Source organism: Felis catus, chromosome B1, assembly GCF_018350175.1.
Source record: "Felis catus isolate Fca126 chromosome B1, F.catus_Fca126_mat1.0, whole genome shotgun sequence".
NCBI classification, from domain to species: Eukaryota; Metazoa; Chordata; class Mammalia; order Carnivora; family Felidae; genus Felis; species Felis catus.
Window position 1 is genome coordinate 16375001 of NC_058371.1, and position 21676 is coordinate 16396676.

At 38.7% G+C, this 21676-nt stretch overlaps 2 protein-coding genes across 4 annotated transcripts in view; one reads left to right on the forward strand and one right to left on the reverse strand.

The window, feature by feature from the left end:
* UFSP2 (UFM1 specific peptidase 2) overlaps positions 1-2178 on the reverse strand; it is an 81367-nt gene extending 79189 nt beyond the window's left edge. Inside the window, exons 1-2 of one of the 2 annotated variants that reach the window (XM_045056826.1) lie at positions 2035-2176; positions 1595-1699 (exon numbers count right to left, since the gene is read on the reverse strand). In XM_045056826.1, coding sequence (XP_044912761.1) covers positions 1595-1699; positions 2035-2044 — 115 coding nt within the window. In that variant the 5' untranslated portion in view covers positions 2045-2176. Of the gene's footprint in view, positions 1-1594; positions 1700-2034 lie in introns of both variants that reach the window. The other variant, XM_006930569.5, reaches the window with a different exon arrangement.
* Positions 1-21676, forward strand: part of CB1H4orf47 (chromosome B1 C4orf47 homolog) — a 96602-nt gene that overhangs the window by 54725 nt on the left and 20201 nt on the right. The gene's annotated exons all lie outside the window — the stretch shown is intronic.

Genomic DNA, 21676 nt, shown 5'->3' on the forward strand with positions numbered 1-21676 from the left:
TACAGGCTAACCACTTATTCTGTTAAAATTAAAGAGACCTAAGAAATACTACACAGCTTCTTGTAATTCAGCATTATGCAAACGGGTCAATATTCTGTTGGTTAGTAGTACTCAGGGAATGGATCACACGGTGACAATAAGGTGTAGATAGAACAGAAAAAGGGAGGGAACAAAGTCATACCTCCTAATTTTGCCATCCAAGGCAGCCCTTGACTTAGAATCTCTGTTGCTGAAAACCTGCCCTTGCTAGACCCTGCACTTAGAGCCCCTATGCTTTCGCAAGATAAACTATATCTCTTAAATAAGTGTATGTACTATTTTGCCTGTAACTTCATTTTCTATTATGCTGGGATCTTCCCCCAGAGTCCTAAATCTCACTCATGTTAGATAACACACGAGCTTGCCAAATTAGATTACCTCAGTTTCTTCTCACCTTAAATGCTCTTTTTGAGGTAAATATTGAGCTGACGCAACCTCTAAACTCTCTGTGAAGACTCTTTCTCCCTGTTCATGTTTCCTGATTGCACAAGGATGCCTGAATATCCTCATGGATGCTGGGGCACAGAAGAGTGGACAGCTGGCAGGTCAGTGCACTGTCCTGCTGGCCTCCATTGAGATGTTTACACTGGTGGTCCCTGGGCATCCAGGTGTCTTTGGTCTGGTGACATGTGGCTGCTCTAGCTTTTCTTTCAGGGGCCTTGCTTGACAGGGTGTTTGGGATGGTCCTGGATTTATGAAGATGCAGAAATCCTGTCCTGACCTCATGTCACTTCTGTGTCCGGATCACCCCTATGTCACATGTGGGTTTTAGGCAACCGGGGGTCCTAACTTGGCCCATCATTCTAGATACCGCCTTCTACTCAGAGTGCTCTGCTCTTCCCTGGCATGTCACACTGACCACCAGCCTCCTGCAAGAGGTGTGTAGGCTCCTTGGGCTTCTCTCAAGGAAGTGGGAGTCCAACTTCAGTATTCTCAGTATGATACCCCTAGTTGGGTATTTACATCTTATTCATGGTTTATGTGGAGCTTGAATTATAGCTCTTTGGTTATTTCAAATATCTTCCCTATACAATATCCTGTGGTCCACACATATTTACTGTAAAAAGTAGTTCCTTCTGTCAAAATATATATCTGTGTAGCATCTGTCCAAAATATCATTCTTATTTGATATTTAGAGAAGCAGTATAGTATAATATGATGGTTAAGGCCTGGACTCTGGCACCATTCTGCTGAATACTTACTGGTTTTTTTCATTTGCTGCCATGTGACCTTGGGGAGTTATTTAATCTCTGTGCCTCAGTTTCCTCACTTGTAAAATGTGGATAATGGTAGTACTTACTTCATAGGGTTGTTGTGATGATTAAATGACTATACTTAAGTGCTTGGAACACCATCTGGCACAAAGTAGGTGTGCTGTGTTACCTAGTACTTTAATAATAGTTACTGGAAGTCCCTATGTCCTGGGAGTGCACCTCTTGGGCCAGTGGGTTTAGGCAAGGGTACCCTTTGCCTGTAGTAAGAGGCAGAAACATTACTGCCGGTGGGTGTTCTCTAATAATGTTCCCCAATGACTCCTTGGCCTTGGAGATTTCACCTGTTTCACTGCCACCACTTTCCTTTATCCGGTCAGAGGAATTTAGGATCTTGGACGCTGAGAGGAGAACGCACTCAACTTCATCCTCTTCCTCCGGATGCTTCTCTGTAACAGAACCACAATAGGTGGCTTTTAGTTTCTTTGGGAGAAGGGAGGCCAACCGTACGATTCCGGACGCGGACGCCCTAAGAGGCCACGGGAGGGCGCGCCGGGGCCACGCAGCGCGGCGGGACCTGGTGGCGCAGATGCTGGAAGCAAAGGCTGGGCGTGGGGATGGAGGCGGTGCTTTAGTTCCCGGGGTTGGGATGGGGGGGGGGGGAGAGCAGGGGTGTGCAGCTAGTCAGGAAGTCGGCACTCCCGGACCTGCCTTGGGGGTGAACGGGTCCGGGCACCCTCCACTACCCGTCCACTTCCCATGGCCCCTCCTCTAGGACTCTTACCCGGACTCATTTCTGCTGCTCAAGTTCTCCCAACTGCCTTCCCCCATGCATTCCGCCCCAGTAGCTTCGCGCAGGGGCAGCCCGTTGTCTGGTAACCCGGCTGCGGGGCACGCGCGTGGGTGGGGGTGCGGGGCGGAAGTGCGAGCTGGGGTCCGGAGTCTGGGAGCTGTGATGCTCATCCCGCCACCAACGCGCCGGGGACAGTCGGGGTTTGCTGTGCGCTCAGGCCTGGGGCCAGTCTCACTGGGCACTTTTCTCCCGGCTTCTCCGCTGACCAGAACTTGATCATAGTCTGACCGAAGACTGCACCTTTTGGACCAAAGCTGTGTGGACAAAGGGGAATGCTTGGAGACAGGCAAACACCTAGGAACTTTGTTTTTCGTATCCTGGTTTCATTGTTTATTTTGCTTCATTCCTCGTTTTTTCGACCCCTCCGCCAGAGTAGTTTCAATGTTTGGGGGTTTGATCGATCCAAAACCAATATTGTGAAAGGACTTTTGTTTGCTATGGTTAAAAGAACACCCTGATTTCCAGTAATAATCTTAAAATAACAATGAGATGTATGAAAGTGTACACATTAAAGCTGATGCAGAGGCACTGATCTCCATATGTCAAAGCAGGCTAATTTCCTGTGCACCTGGGCAAACCATTTGCGAAAGATGGATATTGTGTTGGAAACTGGAGCTCGTTCAACCAAGGACTGGTTGGTGTGGCTGCAGTCAATACTTTATGCAGAACAGAAAATGGCGCTCTTTAAGTAAAAGCTTTAAATGAATATATATTATTTATTTTGCAATAGCAACCATTCCAGATAGAATATAAAGTAATGGAAAATTCAAATTTTAAGTCACAATAAGGAATTTAAAGTTATGATATAATAATTTATTGTATAATAATTATATGATTTGCTTTCATGGAAATGAAACTCATGATAGTCTCAATGTTTGCTTGATATACTTTCTTGTTAACAATAGGATGGTCTCTAGAAAATTTGAGTCTTGTGGCATTGTAGACAGTTTCAATAAATTGTGTTTTTGAGAACTTATGCTCTCCATTGATGATGGCTAGTGACAAAATTAACTTTTTCTGGAAAGCTACAAATGTTTTCAGCAGTGTGTCTGTTAAATTACTACTCTAAATAATTTACAGTATTTTGAAGTGAGTATGCAGATAAAAGCTACTACAATTTATTAAGCTAATTTCTACTAATGAAATTTCCATAACAGACTATAATATCTTTCACATGACATATTAATATCCAATATTAATAATGATAATAGAATGTAATGTTCTCTAATAACTCTAATTTGTCTATGTGAGATATATAGATTATGATAGCAAGTGATATTGGTTATTACACCGAAATTTCTTGGGGCTCCACCTGGGAGGATTTTGCGACACCATTTAGTATAGGATATAAAAAGCAGATGAAAAGAGTTACAATGTCAAACTCAAATTTAGCCAGTCCCCTAATCTCAGTAGAGACATACTTTAAGATACTTCCCAATCAGTCAGAAAGGTAGTTCTTTACTTAGAAGGACAGTCAACTTAGAAATTGGGTCAACAAGGCCTTTGGATTTTAAACATTTTTCTTTTGTAAACTGAATCAGAGATATATAGTCACAGAAGAAAAAATAATTTGTCAGAAACATCTTGTAATTAACATAAAAAATCCATGTTTGGAGCCTACCAAGTTATAAAGATTAATAAATTAAGAAATAATATTAAATATAATATTAAATATAACAATATTTAAATAATAAAAATGTCTATGATATGAATGGCATCCCCTCAGAAGAGGCCCTTATATAGGGCCTCATGCGAATAATCGCACATGGAGACCCTCTTCTCTGATCAGAGAGAACCTGAAAGCTGTAAAAATGAGGGTGGATGGTGGACACATCTCATTGGGGGGCATTCACGGCATTTGAGAATGTGTGTTGAGGAAGTCTTACCTGAATACCCAGGACCACCTAAAACTGTTGTCACCCATCACAGCCAGTACTTGAAACTCAGTTCTGAAGTTAGCGGGTAAAGGTGTTTCAGTGATTTGCCCTTGTCTGCTCGTGGGTTTACTCGTCTGTACAACAGGGAGCTGCCAAGATTGTTGTGAGGGTTAGTGGACCCCGTGGGACAGGATCTGCTACCACAGGTGCAGTGGGTACATAGGAGGCTGACAGGGAATGGCAGCTCTAGACCTCAGAGTCTAAGGTGAGATTTTGTGACAGTGTTGATATTTTTTTCTTATGTAAAAAGATTTGATACTTGAACTGCAAAAGATTCAAGGGACACCTGGGTAGTTCAGTCAGTTAAGTGTCCAGCTCTTGGTTTCAGCTTGGGTCAGGAGCTCACAGTTCGTGAATTTAAGCCCTGCATCAGGCTCTGTACTAATAGGAAAGACTACTGTCCTAACAGTGCAGTACAAAGTACTGTACTAATAGTGCAAATATCAGAAAAAAATTTATATTTTACTTATTTTATCCTTAAACTTTTAAATTTAAATCCTTAAATCCAAGTTAGTTAATATATTGTGTAATAGTGGTCTCAGGAGTAAAATTTGGTGATTGATCACTTACACGTAACACCTGGTGCTCATCCCAACAAGTGCCCTCCTTAATGCCCATCACCCGTTTAGCCCAACCTCTCCCCCACCTCCCCTCCAGCAACCCTCAGTTTGTTCTCTGTATCTAAGAGTCTCTTATGGTTTCCATCTCTGTTTTTACCTTATTTTTCCTTCTCTTCCCCTATGTTCTTCTGTTTTGTATCTTAAATTCCACATGAGTGAAATCATATGAAATTTGTCTTTCTCTGATTTACTTTGCGTAGCATCATACATACATTCTAGTTCCATCCATGTTGCAAATGGCAAGATTTCATTCTTTTTGATCGTCAAGTAATGTTCTTTTATATATATGTACACACACACATATGTATATATTTATATAGTTCAATATGTAGTTATATTAATGTATATTAGAATACATATTCATATATATTAGAATATATGTATGTATATATGTGTGTATTATTGTATCCTTTCGATAAATTCCTAATAGTGAAATTGCTGGGTCATAGGGTAGCTCTCTTTTTAATTTTTTGAGGAACCTCCACACTGCTTTCCAGAGCGGCTGCACCAGTTTGCATTCCCACCAACAGTGCAAAAGTTTTTGCGTTTCTCCACATCTTCACCAACATCTGTTGTTTCCTGAGTTGTTCATTTTAGTCATTCTGACAGGTGTGAGGTTGTGGTTTTGATTTGTATTTCCCTGATAATGAGTGTTGTTGAGCGTCTTTTCATGTGTCTGTTAACCATCTGGATGTCTTCTTTGGAGAACTGTCTTTTCATGTCTTTTACTCACTGGATTATTTTATTCACTGGATTTATTCACTGGATTATTATTTTTTTGCAGTTATAACTTCTTATTAGATTTTATATACTAACTCTTTATCTGATATGTCATTTGCAAATATCTTCTCCCATTCTGTTTGTTGCCTTTTAGTTTTGTTGATTGTTTCCTTTCCTGTGCAGAAGCTTTTTATCTTGATGAGGTCCCAATAATTCATGTTTGCTTTTGTTTCCTTTGCCTCGAGAGAGGCAAAGTCTAGTAGGAAGTTACTGTGGTGGAGGTCAAAGAGGTTGTTGCCTGTTTTCTCCTCTAGGATTTTGACGATTTCCTGTCTTACATTTAGGTCTTTCATCCATTTTGAGTTTATTTTTGTGTATGGTGTAAGAAAGTGGTCCAGGTTCATTCTTCTGCATGTCTCTGTCCAGTTTTCCCAACATAATTTGCTGAAGAGACTGTCTTTTTTCCATTGGATATTCTTTCCTACTTTGTCAAAGATTAGTTGGCCCTACATTTGTGGATCCATTCCTGGGTTTTCTTTTCTGTTCCGTTGACCTATGTGTCTGTTTTTGTGCCAAGACCATACTGTCTTGATGACTACAGCTTTGTAATGTAGCTTGAAGTCCAGAATCATGAGGCCTCCAGTTTTCGTTTTCTTTTTCAACATTACTTTGGCTGTTTGGGGTCTTTTCTGATTCCATACATATTTTAGAATTATTTGTTCTAGCACCGCGAAGAATGCTCGTGTTATTTTGATAGGGATTGTATAGAATATGTAGATTGCTTTCAGTAGTATAGACATTTTAACAATATTTGTTCTTCCAACCCATGAACATGGAATGTCTTTCCATTTCTTTGTGTCTTCTTCAATTTCTTTTGTAAGTTTTTTTTTTAACTTGTTTTATTTTTTATTTTTTACAATTTACATCCAAATTAGTTAGCATATAGTACAACAATGATTTCAGGAGTAGATTCCTTAGTGCCCCTTACCCATTTAGCCCATCCCCCCTCCCACAACCCCTCCAGTAACCCTCTGTTTGTTCTCCATATTATGGGTCTCTTATGTTTTGTCCCCCTCCCTGTTTTTATATTATTTTTGTTTCCCTTCCCTTATGTTCATCTGTTTTGTCTCTTAAAGTCTTCATATGAGTGAAGTCATATGATTTTTGTCTTTCTCTGACTGACTAATTTCACTTAGCATAATATCCTCCAGTTCCATCCATGTAGTTGCAAATGGCAAGATTTCATTCTTTTTTATTGCATTGTATGTATGTGTGTGTGTGTGTGTGTATATATATATATATATATATATATATATATACACACACACACACACACACACCACATCTTCTTTATCCATTTATCCATCAATGGACATATGGACATTTGGGCTCTTTCCATACTTTGGCTATTGTCGGTAGTGCTGCTATAAACATGGGGTTGCATGTGTCCCTTTGAAACAGCACACCTGTGGCACAAAAACAGACACATAGACCAATGGAATAGAATAGAAACCCCAGAACTAGACCCACAAACGTATGGCCAACTCATCTTTGACAAAGCAGGAAAGAACATCCAATGGAAAAAAGACAGCCTCTTTAACAAATGGTGCTGGGAGAACTGGACAGCAACATGCAGAAGGTTGAAACTAGACCACTTTCTCACACCATTCACAAAAATAAACTCAAAATGGATAAAGGACCTAAATGTGAGGCAGGAAACCATCAAAACCTTAGAGGAGAAAGCAGGAAAAGACCTCTCTGACCTCAGCCGTAGCAATCTCTTACTCGACACATCCCCAAAGGCAAGGGAATTAAAAGCAAAAGTGAATTACTGGGACCTTATGAAGATAAAAAGCTTCTGCACAGCAAAGGAAACAACCAACAAAACTAAAAGGCAACCAACGGAATGGGAAAAGATATTTGCAAATGACATATCGGACAAAGGGCTAGTATCCAAAATCTATAAAGAGCTCACCAAACTCCACACCTGAAAAACAAATAATCCAGTGAAGAAATGGGCAGAAAACATGAATAGACACTTCTCTAAAGAAGACATCCAGATGGCCAACAGGCACATGAAAAGATGTTCAGCGTCGCTCCTTATCAGGGAAATACAAATCAAAACCACACTCAAGTATCACCTCACGCCAGTCAGAGTGGCCAAAATGAACAAATCAGGAGACTATAGATGCTGGAGAGGATGTGGAGAAACGGGAACCCTCTTGCACTGTTGGTGGGAATGCAAATTGGTGCAGCCGCTCTGGAAAGCAGTGTGGAAGTTCCTCAGAAAATTAAAAATAGACCTACCCTATGACCCAGCAATAGCACTGCTAGGAATTTATCCAAGGGATACAGGAGTACTGATGCATAGGGCCACTTGTACCCCAATGTTCATAGCAGCACTCTCAACAATAGCCAAATTATGGAAAGAGCCTAATTGTCCATCAACTGATGAATGGATAAAGAAATTGTGGTTTATATACACAATGGAATATTACGTGGCAATGAGAAAAAATGAAATATGGCCTTTTGTAGCAACGTGGATGGAACTGGAGAGTGTGATGCTAAGTGAAATAAGCCATACAGAGAAAGACAGATACCATATGGTTTCACTCTTATGTGGATCCTGAGAAACTTAACAGGAACCCATGGGGGAGGGGAAGGAGGAAAAAAAAAAAAAAGAGGTTAGAGTGGGAGAGAGCCAAAGCATAAGAGACTGTTAAAAACTGAGAACAAACTGAGGGTTGATGGGGGGTGGGAGGGAGGAGAGGGTGGGTGATGGGTATTGAGGAGGGCACCTTTTGGGATGAGCACTGGGTGTTGTATGGAAACCAATTTGTCAATAAATTTCATAAAAAAAAAAAAAAGAAACAGCACACCTGTATCCTGTGGATAAATGCCTAGTAGTGCAATTGCTGTGTCGTAGGGTAGTTCTATTTTTAATTTCTTGAGGAACCTCCATACTGTTTTCCAGAGCGGCTGCACCAGCTTGCGTTCCCACCATCAGTGCAAAAGAGATCCTCTTTCTCGGCATCCTCGCCAAAATCTGTTGTTGCCTGACTTGTTAATGTTAGGCATTCTGACAGGTGTCAGGTGGTATCTCATTGTTGTTTAGATTTGTATTTCCCTGATGATGAGTGATGTTGAGTATTTTTTCATGTGTCAGTTGGCCATCTGGATGTCTTCTTTGGAAAAGTGTCTATTCATATCTTTTGCCCATTTTTGCACTGGATTATTTGTTTTTTTGTCTTTTGTAAGTTTTATATAGTTTTTAGTGTACAGATCTTTTACCTCTTTGGTTAGGTTTATTCCTAGGTGTTTTATGGGTTTTGGTGCAATTACAAATGGAATTGATGCCTTGATTTCTTTTTCTGGTGCTTCATTATTGATGTATAGAAATGCAACCGATTTGCAGCCTGTGACTTTACTGAATTCATGTATCAGTTCTAGCAGTTTTTTGATGGAGAAAAACTTTATATTTTGAAACAGAGGGCATTGTGTTGCCTAATATGTATTGTATGTCAACTCTGTTGTTGAATTTGCCAAAGTTCTAAAAATTTGACAAGCTTCTAAGTAAATGCACATTTAGATGGCCTGTAAAATGTAAAGTCCTCATTATGTGTTATTTATTAATTTTTTTGGATAAATTTAAAAATGGAAAATGCAAAGAAATATGTAACTAACCCTTTGCCTCCATCTCCCAGAATTAACAGTTATAACTCTATTGGCATAGTTGATTTCTACTTATTTAGAAAGAATAAAACATTATATAGAATTGAACTCCCCACTCCCTCCTATCCTGTTCCTCCTTTCCTGTGTTCCTCCCACAAGAAACCACTATTCTGAATTTTGGGTATAGCCTTCCAGTCCATTCTTATATTTTTATAGTAATTACATGTGTCTTCATGAGTAATATAGATGATTGCTCTTGTTTGTTTAAAAATTTTTCATAAATGGTATCATAATTTATATTTTGTTCTTCAGCTTGCTCTTTTTACTCATAATTGTATGCTTTTTAGCATATTAAAAATAGGTCTTTAATTGAGTTGTGAAAATAAGCTTGAAATATCCTCCAGTTCTTGCCTTTTGTTTTTGCCTTTTTGGTTTCCTTTAATTTTTTTTAATTTTGAAGTTATCACTAACTTATAGTGAAATTGGAACTATTGTCTGATATATGTTTCATTTTTTCTTGAACCCTTCAGAGGGAGTTGCTGACATGGTGTCCCGCCACTCCTGAATGCTGTGATATGTATTTTACAAGGACATTCTTCATTATGAGCACAATACAGCCATTAAAATCTAGAAATTAACACTGATACATTACTACTGTTTAATCTTCAGACCCCACTCATGTTTCACTGATCCTCCCAATATTGTCCTTCATAGCAAAAGGATCCAGTCCAAAGTCTTGCACTGCATGTAGTTGTCGTGATGTGTATCTTTAATCAGAGTCTCATGGACTCAGAGTTTCCTATTTTATTTGGTGGGTCACCATGGATTATTTTCTGTTGCTAACATGATCCATAGTTGCAAAAATTTTCCTAGTTGGGTCAGTGGGAGTTTCTTTAGCTTGCTTCTGTGTACTTTTGGCATGTCTCCTTTATTATTGGAGTACTTCTTCATTTTTTAAAAAAATTTTAATGTTTATTTATTTTTGAGAGACAGAGAGAGACAGAACACTAGCAGGGGAGGGGCAGAGAGAGAGGGAGACACAGAATCTGGAGCAGGCTCCAGGCTCTGAGCTGTCAGCACAGAGCTGACATGGGGCTTGAGCTCATGAACCTTGAGATCGTGACCTGAGCTAAAGTCAGCAGCTCAACTGACTGAACCCCCCAGGTGCCCCTGGTAAAATATTCTTACCTACAGTTATTACTATTGAGAATTGTGGAATTTTATGAAGGAAATTATTTTCCAGATTGGTATAGAGGAAAACTTAAACATGGGAAGGTTTAGAAAATTTTTAAAAACTCTGTACCTGGTCAGTGCCAGACTTCCTGATTCTGAAACACTGGTTTGGCCAAAATCAGTTTATTTCAGTTTTTTTCCCCATAACAAATTATGGCTGTATGAGATAGGATGCCATATTGTCTAAATTTTATGAAAGTATAGAGAAAGTATACATTGAATTAATACTAGAGCTAAAAGTTCCTATTTCCTGAGATGATATCACGGTTCTCAGGGTGGTGAGGCTCTTTTTTATTTCATTTGGCCTTATATCAGGTAGACAGTGGACCACATTCTGTCAGGAGATATGCTTTCTCTGGTCACACATGTCAGTCAGTTCAACAACTTCCCTCAAAACATCTGATTTTTTTTTTTTTTTTTTTTGATCGTGAAGTTCATTGCTAAAGGACAGGATTAGAATCTCTGTACTGCCAATGGAAAAAAAAATCTGTGAGTCACAGTATTTCAAAATCTTCAAATGGTAACTTCTCCTAGAGAATCCACTTTTACCTATTGACTAACAGCTGCAGATTCAAGAATCTGGAACAAATTCAAGAGAACTGCACAAACACAAGCTAGTCAAATCTATTCTTAGCAATCTATTACCAGACTGAAATACTTCTGGGCTTTTTTAGCTTCAGAAGATCTTTTTTTTTTTTAAGCCTGAGATCACAAGGCTATCACTCATAGCTGAGATCCACAGTAGTGTGAAAAAGTAACCAAATCACACTTAGGGTATAATAAATTTGGGAAATTTTCCTAAGGCAAGAGAGGGGGACTGTGCTGGTGTGCTGGTACCTTAGGGAGTCTGTGATTCATAATGGGCCTCTGATAGCTCAAAGTCTTATGCCAGATGTGAACACCTCTACTCTGCCTTCTCTAAGTTTCTTTCAGTGCTGATTTTAACCTGATTTCATCTGTGTAGAATGAAACCTACAACTCACTAAGGATGGCCATTAGCTTTGGCTAAGGAGCCTGGTTGCCATTTTAAGAGAACTTATTAATAGCAGTAAAAGTGGGGTTGGCCTACCTCTGAGAAGTTTGGTCTGCTAAAGGGATAGACCTAGATCACTATCAAGGTAGCTTGAGAAGGAATGGGTATTAGGGAAAGAGATATTTTTAGGATGGGTCATGCTTGCAGGCTGGGAAGAGTCAGTGATAGAGACAGAAAGGAAAAAATGAGTCGGGAAGAGAACTTGAGGAATAAAGTAATGGGCATGATTTGGACCAAGAAGAAGACAGAGGACCAACAGTCTCTTTGAACATGTGAAGGTTTGGCCACTTTGTAGAGATGATATAGAGCTTTCCTCCCTCTGACAGAGGCTATCAGTGGGGAACGAATGCCCTTTCTCTGAAACAAGGTACTTCAGGTAGATAAGTACCCCATTTGTGAAGCTTCTTGAGGATGAGTAGGGTTTATCAGTTTGGGTAAATTTAGAGGTAGCAGTCTCTGTAGCCTTTTCTAGACCGAGGAGTCTAATTCAGCTCCAAGTATGTGACCCCCTTTTTCTGATGCTAAACTGCTTTCTGATTTTTGGACACTAAAGGAGCTGTACTGACAAAGACCACTTTGTCACACTTTAATAATAGTAGCATGTTTCCTTTGCTATATGAAGATACCATTAATGCATACTTCCAACAGAGTGAATGAGTTTGCAATAAGAAATCCATATTCCTTGCTTGACTTCAGCTGTGAGCTATGACATGAGTCAGAGGTAGTGTCCATGACCATTGGAACAGAATGAAACTTCTAAATTGAACCAAGAACCTAGCCACATTGGTGGCATGCCCTCACTGAATGAAATGAATCCAGATCCTTATTTAGAGCTCTTGCCATGACAATCTCCTTACTGTCTCATTACTTAATATTTTTATCATTCCACACTACTTTTCCTAGCACTTATGGAAAAGATGTCTCTTATTATAAAGAGAATAAACATGGACTGCAAGTTAAGACTGATGTAAATAAAACTATAGAGAGGAAGAATTATAATGGTATTTAGAATTTATAGGTTTAAAGATTTTCAAAACATATTACTTATTGCTAGGGAATATTAGTGAGTTTAAATGTTTTTTTTTTATTTAATTGTTTGGCCTTGTACAAAAGTTAAGCTCTCTGATAGTTTTCCTCATCTGTAAAACATCTATTTGGCAAAGTCATAAGGATTAGAAATAATGTATAAATGTGACCAATATTATGTCAAAAATTTTATAAGCATTCAATTAAGAGTCTATACACTCAAATAAAATACATGTAGTCAATAAAGGGACCTTAGTCCTCTTTATAGCTACAAGATTATAACCTATAGGTTTTGTTGTTGTTGCCATTCTTTGCCTTTTTTTGAGCAACTGGAATTTTTACTTGGATTCACTGAAATTCTGTTAGTCCTCTAAATCCTTAAAGTATATAAGAACTTCTTTGAACTTACCATTGGGGATAACAGAATATTGCCAGTGAGTCTTTGGGGGAGTCAGGTTGCATGAAATCAGACTTTTAAAATTATCCTCCTCAATGAAGAAAACTTCCAGCGAACTTCATGAATCTGATCTGTTCTCAGTGCGAAATGTCAACTCTCCTGGGATTGCCAGGAATAGGCATCTAGTTCTGGGAATCTTCTAGCTTGATACCTTTGTGCTCATTTGATTGGCCCTCGATTTTGGACACCAAGAACAATTAGAAGGCGTAGAAACACCATTTTGAATCTGGTATTGAATGGTGAAAAGTATACATAATAGTAGTTTTTAGGAGTTTACACATTACTTAGTAGGAAACATGTCAGATATTTTTATATGAATTATCTTAATTTAGTCCTTACAACAACCTCGTAAAGTAGAGATTATCAGGGGCGCCTGGGTGGCGCAGTCGGTTAAGCGTCCGACTTCAGCCAGGTCACGATCTCGCGGTCCGTGAGTTCGAGCCCCGCGTCCGGCTCTGGGCTGATGGCTCAGAGCCTGGAGCCTGTTTCCGATTCTGTGTCTCCCTCTCTCTCTGCCCCTCCCCCGTTCATACTCTGTCTCTCTCTGTCCCAAAAATAAATAAACGTTGAAAAAAAAAAAAGTAGAGATTATCATCCTAATTTTATGGCTGATGAAACTGAGGTCTGGGGAGATTTCATGATTTCTCCATAGCTTACAGCCAGAAGTTAGTGGAGCTAGTTTTGGTTCAGGTTTGCCAATGTCCAGAGCTCATTTCTGTAACCACCGTTTTGTAACCAACAACTTGGAGTAAGTTGTATTGAAATGGAATCTAGGAGACAATTTTTATAAAGCTCACTGAGGGCTTTGTTGTCCCATGGAAGCTTTATAATTACTCTAAACTAAAAGCTATTAAATCTCTTGTGCAGAAATAATGTGAAGCAGGAGAGACGGGACTCAAGAGCATGGATTCTAAAACCAAACTACCCAGGTTCAAATTCTGTTTCTGTCATTTACTACAGGAGAGACCTTAGCTAACTTCTTTGTATTTCAGTTTCCTTGTCAGTAAAATGGGAAGAAAAGTAATGCCTGCCTCACAGCACTGCTGTGAAGATTGAATGAGTTCATACATGTCAAGCACTTAGAACAGTTCTTGATACATAGCAAGAGCCATGTTAAGTGTTAGCTATTGCTATTATTTTAGCATTGATCAAGCATTTTCCAGAAAATGTGAATTTGTGAATCATCTAAATAAGAAGGAACATTTCTACTAATGTTGTTTCTTTTGGTCCTAACCACTTCTCATCTTATGAATCTGTCTGTTTAACAGATTAGTGACAAATACATGTTTATATTAAGTGTTATTTTAAAAATAATAGCTTTTTTGAGATATAATTTACATATCAATAATTCACTCCTTTAAAGTATAATTCAAAATGCCAACAAACTGGGCAATCTGGAAGGAACTGACAAATTCTCAAAAACTCAAGAACTACCAAAATCGAAACAGAAAGAAATAGAAAATTTGAACAGACCTATAACCAGCAAAGAAATTGAATCAGTAATAAAAAATCTCCCAACAAACAAGAGTACTGTGCCAGATGGCTTCCCAGGGGAATTCTACCAGACATTTAAAGAAGAGTTAATACCTATTCTTCTCAAATTGTTCCAAAAAGTAGAAATGGAAAGAAAGCTTCTAGACTCATTCTATGAAGCCAGCATAACTTTGATTCCCAAACCAAACAAAGACCCCACTAAACAGGAGAATTACAGGCCAACCTCCTTGATGAACCTGGATGCAAACATTCTCAACAAGATACTAGCAAATTGAATTCAACAGTACATTAAAAGAATTATTCATCACAATCAGGTGGGATTTATTCCTGGGCTGCAGGGCTGATTAAGTTTTAACAAATCAATGTGATCTACCATGTTAATAAAAACAAAAGAATAAGAACCATATGATCCTGTCAATAGATGCAGAAAAAGCATTTGACAAAATACAACATCCATTCTTGATAAAAACCCTCAACAAAGGTAACGTAGCTCAACATAATAAAGGCCATATATGAAAGACTCATAGCTAATATCCTCAGTGGGGAAAAACTGAGACCCTCTCCCCTAAAGTCAGGAACAAGACAAGGAGGTCCACTCTTATCATTACTATTTAACATAGTACTGGAAGCCTTAGCCTCAGCAATCAGACAACAAAAAGAAATAAAAGGCATAAAGATTGGTAAGGAAGAAGTCAAACTTTCACTCTTTGCAGTTGACATGTTACTCTATGTAGAAAACCTGAAAGACTCCACCAAAAAAACTGCTAGAACTAATGCATGAATTCAGCAGAGTCTCAGGATATAAAATCAATGTACAGAAATCTGTTGCATTTCTATACACCAGTAATGAAGTAGCAGAAAAAGACATCAAGAAATTTATCCCATTTACAATTGCACCAAAAACAATAAGACACCTAGGAATAAACCTAACTAAAGAGGTAAAAGGTCTGTACTCTGAAAACTATAAACACTGATGAAAGACATTGAAGAGTGCACAAAGAAATGGAAAAGCATTCCATGCTTATGGATTGGAAGAACAAACATTGTTAAAATGTCTACATTACCCAAAATAATCTACACATTTAATGGAATCCCTATCAAAATCGCACCAGCATTTTTCACAGAAGTGGAACAAACAATCCTGAAATGTGTATGGAGCCACAAAAGACCCTCAATAGCCAAAGCAATCCTGAAAAAGGAAAACAAAACTGGATGCATCACAATTCCAGATTTCAAGCTATATTACAAAACTATAGTCATCAAGATAGTACAGTACTGGCAGAAAAATAGACACATAGATCAGTGGAACAGAATAGAAAACCCTTAAATGGACCAACAATTATATGGTCAACTAATCTTTGACAAAGCAGGAAAAAATATCCAATGGAAAAAAGTGTCTTCAACAAAAGGTGTTGGGAAAACTGGGATGGCGACATGTGGAAGAATGAAACTGGACCACTTTCTTACACCATACACACAAATAAATTCAAAATGGATGAAATGCCTAAATGTGAGACAGGAAACCATCAAATCCTAGAGGAGAACACTGGCAGCAACCTCTTTGACCTTGGCCGGAGCAACTTCTTACTAGGCACATTGCTGAAGGCAAGGAAACAAAAGCAAATATGAACTATTGGGACCTCATCAAGATAAAAAGCTTCTGCACTGCAAAGGAAACAATCAACAAAACTAAAAGGCAGCCTACAGAATGGGAGAAGATATTTGTAAATGATATATCAGGTAAAGGGTTAGTATCCAAAATCTATAAAGAATTTATCAAACTCAACACCCAAAAAACAACGCAGTTAAGAAATGGACAGAAGACATGAATAGACATTTTCCAAAGAAGACATCCCGATGGTTAACAGACACATGAAAAGATGCTCAACATAACTCATCATCAGGGAAATACAAATCAAAACTGTGATGAGAGATCCCACCTCATGCCTGTCAGAATGACTAAAATTAACAACACAAGAAACAACAGATGTTGGCAAGGATGTAGAGAAAAGGGAACCCTCTTGCACTGCTGGTGGGAATGCAAACTGGTGCAGCCATTCTGCAGAATAGTATGAAGGTTCCTCAAAAAACTACAAATAGAACTAGCCTGTGACCCAGCAATTGCATTATTAGGTATTCATCCAAAGTTTACAAAAATACAGATTCAGAGGGGTACATGCACCCCAATGTTTATACAGAATTATCAACAATAGCCAAACTATGGAGAGCCCAAAGGTCCATTGAGTGATGAACATATAGAGAAGATGTGGTGTGTATACACACACACACACACACACACACACACACACAGAGGAATATTACTCAGCCATCAAAAATAATGAAATCTTGCCATTTGCAGTGATCTGGCTGGAGGTAGAATGTATTATGCTAAGTGAAATGTCAATCAGAGAAAGATGAATACCCTATGCTTTCACTCATGTGGAATTTAAGAAATGAAACAGACAAACATATAGGAAGTGTGGGGGAAAAGAGGAGAGAGGGAAACAAACCACAAGAGATTCTGAGTGAGAGAACAGATTGAGGGTTGATGGAGGGAGGTGGGTGGGAGATGGGCTAGATGGGTGATGGGTATTAAGGAGGGTACTTGTAATAATGAGCACTGGGTGATGAATGTACATGATGAATCACTCAACTCTACTCCTGAAACCAATATTGTACTGCATATTAACTAACTAAAATTTTTTTAAAAAAACAATAGAACATATTATTAAAAAAATAAAGTATAATTCAGTGGCTCTTAGTAAATTCACAGAGTTGTGTGAGCTGAATTAGACTTCTCAGTCTAACGGAGACTATAGGGACCACTACCTTTAAATTTACTCAAACTGGTAAACACCCACTCAGCCTCTGCAAGTTTCACAAACAGAGCACTTATCTGAGCTCAGTGCTTTGGTCCAGAGAAAGTGCAATGCCCATTGCTTTGGGCTCTGTCAGAGGGAGGAAAGCTCTATGTCATCCCTCCAAATGTGAAACCTGCACATGTCTTTTTCTTGGTCCGAATCCTGCCCATTACCTATTCCTCTAGTTCTCTTCCAACTTATTTTTCTCTATCTAGAATTTGTACCATTGAAGGCATTTCAAAATCCACAAAACACAAATATTTGACATAAATGGGGGCAGTAGAAGACTTTTAGTACTTGTTAGCACAGATGAGTCTATCCGATGGCAGAGCCAGCATCGATCAGAAAGACTGGGATGAAATACAAATGTATTCATGAGGAGGCGTGAAAAGCTCTGTGACATGAAGCAGTGTTCTGAAAGGGTCATGGTTGGGAGCTTTGGGAAGTCAGACAGCAGCAACTGGAGCCCAGATGCGTGAAAGGACAGGCTGAGCAACCAGTGCACCTGTGGGCATAACAGTGCCTAAAGCAGTTCTTACATATGACATTGGTTGCATAACCTCCGTGCTTTTGTGAAACAGAGATATGTGCGTGTCTGGGCACATATACATATGATGGCTAATACACATACCTGTGTTTTTCAACACCTATACTCCAGAAAAGGATATATAATTGGAACTTGGCCTCCTGAGAGGTAGTTCTCAAACTCACAACGTAGTTTTGCTTTTTTGGTGCAGAAATAATAACTTGCACATATTCCATCAGGTGAACAATTGAACAAATAAAGGAATGGAATAATTGTCATCCCCAAATATTTGGCATTTAATATAATCTTAGTTTAAAGCCCATTTTTGGTTAATACTTATGACAGGGGTGGCAATTAGGTTTTAAGAGCAGATACTGTATTATTCTTTGAATAATGGACAATGGAATTGTGCTTTGGGTTTGCATAAATTAAGACATGCTGAAATGCCTTATTCCTAGAGAAAGGAAAACATGTTGTTGGACATTCTTTGTATATTTAGACAAAGTTTTCAGGTAACTAAAAAGGCAATGTTGATACCTGATTTTGTGTTCTTCTGAAATGAATGATTGATAATACTACTAAAAAATTTGGAAGGAAATAATTATTAGCAACCACTTCTTATACGGGCTTTGTTTTAAAATTAATCACATGAAGGGGCGCCTGGGTGGCGCAGTCGGTTGAGCGTCCGACTTCAGCCAGGTCACGATCTCGCGGTCCGGGAGTTCGAGCCCCGCGTCAGGCTCTGGGCTGATGGCTCAGAGCCTGGAGCCTGTTTCCGATTCTGTGTCTCCCTCTCTCTCTGCCCCTCCCCCGTTCATGCTCTGTCTCTCTCTGTCCCAAAAATAAAATAAAACGTTGAAAAAAAAAATTTAAAATTAATCACATGAAGCATTCTAATTAGCTTAAAAATGTTAATTTGTAACTGTAGAGAAAAATATTCAAAAATCTGTATTGTTATGCCTGTATTCAACATCTCTTACTTGGTAGGTTTTCAAATCAATATTTATCGGGTGCTCTCAAAAATGAACAGACTTGAGAGGACTATCGAAGTGGTCATAGAGGAGCTGAATGGTTTATTTACTTGAATTATCTGAATATCTCGTTCTTTCTTGAATTGCCTTTTTTGGCACAGCATAAATAATAAAAGAACATCAGGTTATGATGACATGATAATAAAGAGTACTGGTTATAAGTAGCAGTTTTGTAGGGCAGAAATCCAATCTGTTCAGAGGTCGACCTGACAGACTTAAACTGAAGTTGTTAATGGAAGAAACCCAGAGATCCATTCTGTTTATCTTGGAGTGTTCTCATGTTGGACAAATGGGAGATTATCTTCCACGGAGATGAGTAAACTGCCTGTGTGTCGCATTAACCATTACGTTTTACTCCGCTCACACAGGTACAAACATATGTGATAACTAGGACTGCTTTTTATTCAATGTTTCATCCTATTGGTAGAGAGCATAGCAACTCCGCCCTAGGTTTACTCTGAAAAAAAGAAAAACCCTATAATTTAGTTAATCATGAGTCCAAAGTTCATAAATACCCAATTCTTAATCCTAATGCATAATTTCATTGATCAATGTTAGCTTTAATAAGCTTGCGAATATAAACACAGTGACTAGTCTGTTTACTAAGGAGATATATTATTCTTTGAGCGAAATCAAAATCGGTTGGCAGTCTTTGTTCATGGCATGAATTCCTATGTAGAATCTGGTGTGAACTTATTGAGAGACAAAATGCTGATATGGGGGCGTGCATACTGCTTTCTCATTTTTTTAAAAAATTTTTTTAATGGTTATTTATTTTTGAGACAGGGAGAGACAGAGCATGAACGGGGGAGGGTCAGAGAGAGAGAGACACACAGAATCTGAAACAGGCTCCAGGCTCTGAGCTGTCAGCCCAGAGCCCGACGCGGGGCTCGAACTCACGGACTGCGAGATCATGACCTGAGTCGAAGTCGGACGCTTAACTGACTGAGCCACCCAGGCGCCCCTCTCATTTTTTTTAATTTTAATTCCTTTCCATTTGAACACTGCTATGTTTATTTTGTACTTTATATATTTAAAAACAATGTTCATATTGCATTCATTTTTTTATGTAACTTTTAATTCCAGTGAGCTAACATACAGTGTCATATTAATTTCAGGTGTACAATATAGTGACTCAGCACTTCTCTACAACACCTGGTGCTCATCCCCACGAGTGCACTCCTTAATCCCCATCACCTATTTTACCCATCCTCCACCATCTTCCCACAGATTATTCTCAATAATTAGGAGATCTGTTTCTTACTCTCTCTTTCTCTCTTTCATTTTTTCCCCTTTGCTTGTTTGTTTTATTTCTTAAGTTCCCCATATGCGTGAAATCAGATGGTATTTGTCTTTCTCGGATTTATTTTGCTTAGCATTACACTCTCTAGTTCCATTCATGTCATTGCAAATGGCAAGATTTCATTCTTTTTTTATGGCTGAATAGTACTCCGTTGTATATACATACCACATCTTCTTTATCCATTCATCAATCGATGGACACTTGGACTGCTTCCATATCTTGGCTAGTGTAAATAATGCTGCTTTAAGCACAGAGGTGTATGTGTCCCTTTGAATTAGTGTTTTTGTATTCTTTGGGTAAATACCCAGTAGTGCAATTGCTGGATCATAAGGAAGTTCTATTTTTAACTTTTTGAGAACCCTCTATACTGTTTTCCAGAGTGGCTGCACCATTTTGCATTCTCACCAACAGTGCACAAGAGTTCCTTTTTCTCCGCATCCTTGAAGACACCTTTTGTTTCTTGTGTTGTTGATTTTAGCTATTCCTACAGGCGTGAAGTGATACCTCATTGTATTTTGATTTTCATTTCCCCGATGATAAGTGATGCCGAGCATCTTTTCATGTGTCTGTTGGCTATCTGGGTATCTTCTTTGGAGAAATGTCTGTTCGTGTCTTCAGGCCATTTTTATTTTATTTTTTTAATGTTTATTTTTGAGGGAGAGAGAGAGAGAGAGAGAGAGAACTTGAGCAGGGGAAGAGTAGAGAAAGAGGGAGACAGAGAATCCCAAGCAGGCTCTACACTGTGAGTGCAAAGCTATATATAAATTATTTCATTCATTTATATTTATTAATTCTTTCCATGTTGAAATTTCTAGATTTCATTGTCGAAAGAATAATTTTTATTAAATATAATGAACATGCAACTTCAGGGCATACTTCACGAGCCTTGGTCACATAGTCTGAATTACCAGATTTAAGCTTTATCTCTCTTGAATTTTGGATTAGAACTATACTATTAAAAAAACCATATACTTTTTTCTTGTTATTAAACATGTGAAGTTATTCATTATTATTCTATATACTGATATATACTGATATTCTATATACTGATATACTGATTATTCTATATACTGATAGTGATATACAATGGCCATTAATGTACAATATAATGTCTAATGTACACTTTTTTTTTTTTTATAAATTTTTTTCAACGTTTATTTATTTTTGGGACACAGAGAGACAGGGCACGAACGGGGGAGGGGCAGAGAGAGAGGGAGACACAGAATCGGAAACAGGCTCCAGGCTCTGAGCCATCAGCCCAGAGCCCTACGCGGGGCTCGAACTCACGGACCGCGAGATCGTGACCTGGCTGAAGTCGGACGCTTAACCGACTGCGTCACCCAGGCGCCCCTAATGTACACTTTTATCATGAAATCTTTCATTCTTAATTTAACCTCTTTTTAGTATAGTACACATATCCTCAGCTGTGCTTCCTGATTCCAACTGAGATGTTGTTTTACCTACTACAGATAATACCTAGAGGACTTCCACTGGAAAGGGCCATGAGCTATAAGAGAGGGGACAGCTGTGGGGATTAAATATTTCTCAAACAGCTTCTATTTGCTCCACCTGATAGTCATGCCACCTTTATCCCTTAGTCCAGAAATGCCAGCGCTGATCATTTCCACACGTTGGCAAGATTCTGGAGGGTGTGTTGGGT